Genomic DNA, 8,695 nt, shown 5'->3' on the forward strand with positions numbered 1-8,695 from the left:
TAGCCTGACACAAGGACCGTAGCCATCGTTAACTTGTAGCCTGACACAAGGATCGTAGCCACCGTTAACTTATAGCCTGACACTAGGACCTTGGTAGTGGCATCGTTAACTTATAGCCCGACACTAGCATCGTAACCATTTGTTTGTTTGTTTGTTGCTTTAGGTCTCTTCCAACACAATTGAGGTTATATGAGAGACCGCTGAAACAAAAAAAAACAAAAAAAACAAGCAATCTAACAAAAATAGTACAAATGTAAATCAAAATCATAACCTAAAGATATCATAAGCTAAATTATAAATAACCAAGAACAAACAGGCAGAAGATTTACAGAAAAAAAATATCCTCTGTCAAAAATACAATCACAAACCAAAGAAGCAGGATAGGCTAGTAAAGAGAAGAAGAAACGACATCACTATCGGATCGTACACCCATGCGAACATCATAGGTATATGATTCAAGGGTGATGCTCCCATCCAACCACCCGCGATCGTAACCATCGTTAACTTGTAGCCTGACACAAGGACCGTAGCCATCGTTAACTTGTAGCCTGACACAAGGATCGTAGCCACCGTTAACTTATAGCCTGACACTAGGACCTTGGTAGTGGCATCGTTAACTTATAGCCTGACACTAGGATCGTAACCATCGTTAACTTATAGCCTGACACAAGGATCGTAGCCACCGTTAACTTATAGCCTGGCACTAGGACCTTGGTAGTGGCATCGTTAACTTATAGCCTGACACTAGGATCGTAACCATCGTTAACTTATAGCCTGACAAAAGCATCGTAGCCACCGTTAACTTATAGCCTGACACTAGGACCTTGGTAGTGGCATCGTTAACTTATAGCCTGACACTAGGATCGTAACCATCGTTAACTTCTAGCCTGACACAAGGATCGTAACCATCGTTAACTTATAGCCTGACACAAGGATCGTAACCATCGTTAACTTATAGCCTGACACAAGGATCGTAACCATCGTTAACTTATAGCCTGACACTGGGATCGTAGCCATCGTTAACTTATAGCCTGACACAAGGATCGTAACCATCGTTAACTTATAGCCTGACACTGGGATCGTAGCCATCGTTAACTTATAGCCTGACACTAGGATCGTAGCCATCGTTAACTTATAGCCTGACACTAGGATCGTAACCATCGTTAACTTATAGCCTGACACCGTAGCCATCGTTAACTTATAGCCTGACACTAGAATCGTATCCATCGTTAACTAATATCCTGACACTAGGACCGTAACCATCGTTAACTTATAGCCTGACACTGGGATCGTAACCATCGTTAACTTATAGCCTGACACAAGGACCGTAGCCATCGTTAACTTATAGCCTGACACAAGGATCGTAACCATCGTTAACTTATAGCCTGACACAAGGATCGTAGCCACCGTTAACTTATAGCCTGACACAAGGATCGTAACCATCGTTAACTTATAGCCTGGCACTAGGATCGTATCCATCGTTAACTAATAGCCTGACACTAGGACCGTAACCATCGTTAACTTATAGCCTGACACTGGGATCGTAACCATTGTTAACTTATAGCCGGACACAAGGACCGTAGCCATCTTTAACTTATAGCCTGACACAAGGATCGTAACCATCGTTAACTTGTAGCCTGACACAAGGACCGTAGCCATCGTTAACTTGTAGCCTGACACAAGGATCGTAGCCACCGTTAACTTATAGCCTGACACTAGGACCTTGGTAGTGGCATCGTTAACTTATAGCCTGACACTAGGATCGTAACCATCGTTAACTTATAGCCTGACACAAGGATCGTAACCATCGTTAACTTATAGCCTGACACAAGGATCGTAGCCACCGTTAACTTATAGCCTGACACTAGGATCGTAACCATCGTTAACTTATAGCCTGACACAAGGATCGTAACCATCGTTAACGTATAGCCTGGCACTAGGATCGTATCCATCGTTAACTAATAGCCTGACACTAGGACCGTAACCATCGTTAACTTATAGCCTGACACTGGGATCGTAACCATCGTTAACTTATAGCCGGACACAAGGACCGTAGCCATCTTTAACTTATAGCCTGACACAAGGATCGTAACCATCGTTAACTTGTAGCCTGACACAAGGACCGTAGCCATCGTTAACTTGTAGCCTGACACAAGGATCGTAGCCACCGTTAACTTATAGCCTGACACTAGGACCTTGGTAGTGGCATCGTTAACTTATAGCCTGACACTAGGATCGGAACCATCGTTAACTTATAGATAGTATGCAGATGACGTCACTCAGGCCTTTGTTATTGTTTTTGCCATCCGCGTTTGTGAGTTGTTCTCAGACTATAAAAGTTAATGGTTACACAGAGTTTGTGTGTTGGTCCGTTATACTTCCGGATGGCAATGTTGTGAACTCCTTGGCCAAGCGCATTCTATCTATAGCCTGACACAAGGACCGTAGCCATCGTTAACTTGTAGCCTGACACAAGGACCGTAACCATCGTTAACTTGTAGCCTGACACAAGGACCGTAGCCATAGTTAACTTAGAGCCTGACACTGACCAAAAATGACGTCTAAAGACAAGTCTTTGGTCACAAAAGAAAACAAACCGTGAGTTGTAATTTAATAGTTCAACCAATGGGACCACTTGTTTCCTTGAGCTCTACTAACGACACCTCACTAGGCGCTGCACAAACCTAAAAATGACGTCAAACTGTAAGTCAAAGAGGGTTTCAGTGTCAGGCTATATAGAGAATGAGATTAGCGGAAGAGTAGCGTCCCTTGATTGGAAGTCACCGGTGGAGAAGTTATTTGTAAACAAACCAACTTCAAGCCAAGCGCTCATTAACATAAATTTATTATTCATATTTCTGTCCAAAAATGCATAACGTTGATTATGATATGCATTTTGTACAGAAATATGAATAATATATTTTGTATTTGGAGCGCTTGGCTTGTAGTTGGTTTGTTTACAAATAACTTCTCCAAGGTGACGTCCAATCAAGGGACGCTACTCTTCCGCTAATCTCATTCCCTATTGTGTTAACGATGGCTACGCTAGGATCAGGAGTTTGAGGTCATTTTTTTAGGTTTGTGCAGCGTGTAGCTCGTGAGCAGTTGTTAGTAGTGCTCATGGAAACAAGTGATCCCATTGGTTGAACCACTGAATACAACTCACGATTTGTTTTCTTTTGTGGCAAAAGACTGGCATTTTGACGTCATTTTTTGGTCAGTGTCAGGCTATAACTTCACGATGGCTACGGTTCTCGTGTCAGGCTATAGATAGTTCGAAGATGACGTCAATCATGTCTTTGTTATTGTTTTTTGCCATCCGCGTTTATGAGTACTTCTCACTAAACTGTATTAACTAGACCATAAACCTTCAAGGTTACACACAGTTTTGTGTATTGGCCAGTTTTACTTCCGGATGGCAATGTTATGAACTTCTTAGCCAAGTGCATACTATCTATATGTTAACGATGTCTTCAGTACTATCGACAGTGAGGAAATGGAGCGAGTAGAAAATACACTGTCGTGCTAAAAGCAGCATGCATTTATGCATACTCGTATATTCTAAAGAGTCCGTCTGAACCATTAGGCCTACGGACCCGGTTTCTGTAGCGTGTAGGACAAACAATAGAAATTGATTGCTGACTCGGTTGAAAATGGAAGCTATTCTATAGCAAAGTGCTTTCCGAAAGATCTAACAGATCCCAACTACCCAATCACCTATGCTGGGTGGACAGCAGAGGGGGACAGAAAATCTCTACTTCACTCGGAATCGATCAAGGTTCCTTTATATGCGAAGCGAGTGCTCTACCAAACTGAGCTATAGATTAAAGACAAGCTGTCAACCCCCCCCCCCAAAAAAAAAACAAAACAAAAAAAAACAAAACAAAAAAAACAAAAAAAACAACAACAACAACAAACAACCCCCCCACCCCCAACAAGACCAAGAATATGAGAACAACACAAACCAAACAAAAACACGGGAAACCAGAAAAATAAAAACAAGGGGAGAATTACAACAAACAAAAACAACTAGACTATACCGCATGCGAAGAAAGTCCACTCGGAATTATAGATGGGGGTGGGGAAAGGGAGGGGTGGGGTTGGGGTGGGGAGGGGGGTGGGGGTGAGGGGTGGGGGTGGGAGGTGCGAGCTTTTAATAAAAAGTTGACAATGAATCATGCTGCACATGAGTTCTAGCTGGCTTAAACGTAATCTACGCCTCAGTGAATGTTAAGTTTTGGCCTGAGGGCAGAGTCATATTTTGAATGAGAGAAAAGCTGAAGGAGATGAAAATGGTGGGCTGACATGAAGATGGATAGGAGAGAAAGATGTCGAAAGAAATGGGTTTAATAAAGAATATTTTTTTTTTTAATGGGTGGAGAGAGCGAGCTAGAGAGAGAGAGAGAGAGAGAGAGAGAGAGAGAGAGAGAGAGAGAGAGAGAGAGAGAGAGAGAGAGAGCTAGAGAGAGAGAGTGAGGGAGAGTGAGTGAGTGAGGGAGAGAGAGAGAGAGAGAGAGAGAGAGAGAGAGAGAGGGAGAGAGGAGTGGACAGTTAGAGGGAGAGACGGGTTGAGACTGGGAGGAGTTAAGAGAAGAAAAAAAAACAGGAAAAGAGAGGAAGAAAGTATGAAGACATACAAACAGACAGACACACACACACACATACATTCAGACAGACGGGGGGGGGGGGGGGGGGGGGGAGGACGGAAGAGGGAGAGAGGAGTGGACAGTGGGAGGGTGGAAGAGAAAAAAAACAGAGGAAAAGAGAGAAAGAAATAAATAAATACATAGACATAGAGGGAGGGAGAGAAAGGGAGAGAGAGAGAGAGACAGAGAGAGAGAGAGAGAGAGAGAGAGAGAAAGAGATAGATAGATAGATAGATAGAGAGAGAGAGAGAGAGAGAGAGAGAGAGAGAGTGAAGAAAGAAAAGCAGAGACAAAGACAAAGACAGAAACAGCGATTCCAGCTTTGTAATTCACACAGAGTATCTGATAGCATTGCTTGTGGCACTAATGTTTTCTTTCAGCTAGTCCGCCTTGAGTACTTAGCGAGACCGACACAACTGTAAAGTAGATATTCTTCAATTCTGCTTAACTTTTTATGAGGTCAATGCACGTGCATAGCGTGAGGTCGACCTGAAGGCCAGCACGTGCTATTAATAGGTCACGAGAGGATGTCCAAGAGTTAAATAAATTAAGGCACTTAACGGGCTCCATGTTTTAAGCGTCTTATCAGCGGTGAGTGGATTCACACAGATTTACAACGGGAAGTATTAATTATTATTCTTGCTTTGTTTCCAGTGGAAAATCAGCTTTCAAAATGTGCGGCTTAAGTTTTAGCCGACGCGTATACTCATTTACAGGTCTGATAGCCCAAATTATCACGGGCTCATTGGTGAAATAATTGAAATACACTCTAACTCTTCATTAACGAAACAAAAAAAATTGCCAGTCCACCACGAAAGCATAAGATATCGTCGCCAAGGCATTCCATGATGGAATATAGATCATTCATCAAACAAGATGTTTTATGTCCACAGGAATCACCCATGTTGTTCCACGTGAGCAAATTGGGGGTTAATAATCTTTCCCAAGAGAAAAAAAACGAAAGTGCCTGAAGCTCGATCAAGGGTCACAGTGAAATGCCTTAACCACTCGGCCACTTCGCCCCTCAAACTCTTCATTACAACAGTGTAAAAACAGGCCCAATAAATTATAGTGTTTTGTAATCAAATATGTTAAAGATATGTTCGGCTATGTGGTATGACACCCGCTTTCGGATCGGAAGGTCCTGGGTTCGAGCCTCGCTCGGCGAAAAGTTGAGTCCTTGGAAAATGCTCTTAACTCTTAAACTCTTAACTCACATTCTCTCACCGTACACAAGTGTAAAATCAGTACCTGGCCGTACCAGCGTTGTCTCTGTCCGAAAAAAAGATTGTAATATCGCCTAACAGGCGTCATGTCTCGCTCTACATATTAAGTGTTGCTGTTTGCCAGGACCCCTCATAAAGCGCACGTTTAGTGGGTCTCTTAAGTGATGCTGCTTGCTATTATGGACCGCTTATAGATAGTATGCGCTTGGCTTAGAAGCTCACAACATTGCCATCCAGAAGTATAACGGACCAACACAAAAAAACTATGTGTAACCATGAACGTTTATAGTCTGGTTAATATTTTTTTTCAATATAGATGGTTAAACTCTTCTTTTTCGGAGAATAAAAACCCAACACATTAGCATTATATTCAAGGACGGGGGTCGCGATAGCAGAGGTAGGTCGAACACTCGCTTCACATGCAAAGGGACCGAGTTCGATCCCGGGTGCAGTCGATATTTTTTTTTGTGTCCACCCAGCAGCGGTGATTGGGTGGTTGAGTCTGTTTGATTTGGCGGGAAGTACTTTGCTATAGACTAGCGTCATATCCTTTAAAGGTTAGCAAGAAATTGCTATTTATTGTCCGTTTCACGCTATGGAAACCGGGATAAACTCCGGCTCCATGGGCCCAATGGCCCAGAAGGACTACTTTTTTTTAACCCTTTCTATGTTGAAGGATTGCCTACCTTCCACGATTCCTACGCCATGGGTTCCATTGAGAAAAACCTCCTTGTTCCCATTTCCGGCCAGGGCTGATCTGTAGATGGCGCCGTCTTCTACGTCACTCCAATAAACCACCTGGTGGAAAAGTGACGAAAGAGTGATGAAGTTAAACTTAAAAAAAAAAAAAACCCTATAGGGAATGAGATTAGCGGATGAGTAGCGTCCCTTGATTGGACGTCACCCATAGTCTGTGACGTCACCGGCGGAAAAGTTATTAGAGAGATAACGTCATGTTGGTTGTGCGCATGCGTCTCTCGTCCTCGCTATATATATATATATATATATATATATATATATATATATATATATATATATATATATAGCGCTCACTATGTAAAACAGATAAAAATAAGCTTCAATCAAAATATTGAAAATTTTTTTTTTTGGGGGGGGGGGGGGGGGGGGTTGTTAAAAATGTCATTTGTCGGATTGTGCATTTTCAAACTTAATTGCATGTAATTCGAATTGGTTTTCTGATACAGTATTATTTATCATTGTCACAAATGTTGTCGATTGAAGCTCGAAATAATACATTATAACTATTGTCAAAGAGTCTCTTTTTCGTTTTAAGTGTTTCATCCACAGTGTTTTGATGACAAAAGGGGAAACCCGAAACCTCCATATTATCATCTGTCTTTGTTAATTAAATTCAATTTGACTATTGTATGTTATTTATGTATAAAAATTTGAAGAAAATATTTTATGCTCCAACCTGTTTGATGGGGTCATAGGTCACAGCACTTGGTTTGGCGCTCCGGCCCACCATTGTGAGGTAGGAAGACTGGGCCCCGCTTAGAGAAATGAATCCGACATGTCCCCACTCTTTGAGGGTGAAGAACAAAGGTTCACTGGGCGCTGAGGAATGGAATAGTGTCCAAAACGTTGTTAAAAATGTATTATTTTATGTTGTGTTACCCCAAAAAATAATAATTTGTCTTCAACTTTTGGTACAAATCAGCTGAATAATATTGCGGGTTAAAATTTGACTTAGACAGTAAGACAGTAAACTGGTTGAAAACTTGTAACCTTAGCAATAGGCTTCAGTCGTGACGTCACTTCCCTCGTAATTACGCTTGGTAACTTAGTAACTGGTTCTTAACTATCGGAACAATGGCGGACGCCCTTATGAAATACTTCTCCGACGAGCATGCATAAAAGTGTATCCAAAGGAGAAAAACATTATAAATCTGATCATGTTTTGACTTTTATACATTCTTATCACATGACATGTGAAAAAGTTATAGCCAGCATACAGAATAAAAAGTACCGATTTTCTTTGTTTAGAACCAAGGTGCTGGTTGCTGGGCGGACGTGACATCAAACTATTCAATCCTATTCTTTTCGACAAAGACTCTTGATACCGTCTTTATCTACGTAATATTATACGCATTAATTTGATAACATTGATGGTATGAGAAAAAGTCCAATAACCCTCCAATAGTTAGTTCTGCTCGTCAGACAATCGTACCAACAAACGAAACTATGTGTAAGCGGATTGATAACATTTATAGAGAGAGAACTAATCACTAAACAGATTATCGAAAAACTATAAGAAGAAATAGCAGAGTGCGTCGACTTAATTATTTCTATAGTTTTGTCATATTATTTAGGGGCAGCGTGGCTCAGCGGTACGGTCTTTGCTTCGTACCCGAAAGGTACCGATTTCGACCACCCGCCGCTGCTGTGCTGTTTGGCCTCGCCCTAGCTCAATTTACGGCGCTACACTACGGCTGACGCCTGGGTTATTCCAGTCTTCTCTTGTATTAGACCCTAGAGACCCTATTTTTTAACTTTTAACTCTCTCCTTACCAGCCATTTTCAGGATTTTCCCCAAAACTTCACACCCAACTAACACAAAAATAGATTTTTTTTATCAGTCAAACCCAATAGCAGTATCTAAGTTCTTGCGATACATAATTTCTTTATCAAAATATCTACTCTACAACACACTGTTCATTTTCTTTAAATTTTATGATGTACAAGAGAAATTTAAATAAGAAAAATGTTGGTTTTATCGTAACCAATGCTGATCGTAAATAATGTGACGATTTTCCTGTAGTTGGTTAGGAGAGGGTTTAAAAAAATATATTATTACCTTCA

General features: G+C 41.4%; 1 protein-coding gene across 2 annotated transcripts in view; it reads right to left on the reverse strand.

Annotated features, from left to right (window-relative positions):
• The window catches only part of LOC144977518 (uncharacterized), a 277,462-nt gene that overhangs the window by 49,270 nt on the left and 219,497 nt on the right, over window positions 1–8,695 (reverse strand). For both annotated transcript variants that reach the window (XM_078922821.1, XM_078922820.1), the window contains exons 9-11: window positions 8,691–8,695; window positions 7,308–7,450; window positions 6,559–6,670 (exon numbers count right to left, since the gene is read on the reverse strand). The exon at window positions 8,691–8,695 is cut by the window's right edge and continues 169 nt beyond it. In XM_078922821.1, coding sequence (XP_078778947.1) covers window positions 6,559–6,670; window positions 7,308–7,450; window positions 8,691–8,695 — 260 coding nt within the window. The remainder of the gene's footprint in view (window positions 1–6,558; window positions 6,671–7,307; window positions 7,451–8,690) is intronic.

This window comes from Berghia stephanieae, chromosome 7 (genome assembly GCF_034508935.2).
Source record: "Berghia stephanieae isolate SIO BIC M18660-M18661 chromosome 7, UCSD_Bste_1.3, whole genome shotgun sequence".
Lineage (NCBI taxonomy): Eukaryota > Metazoa > Mollusca > Gastropoda > Nudibranchia > Aeolidiidae > Berghia > Berghia stephanieae.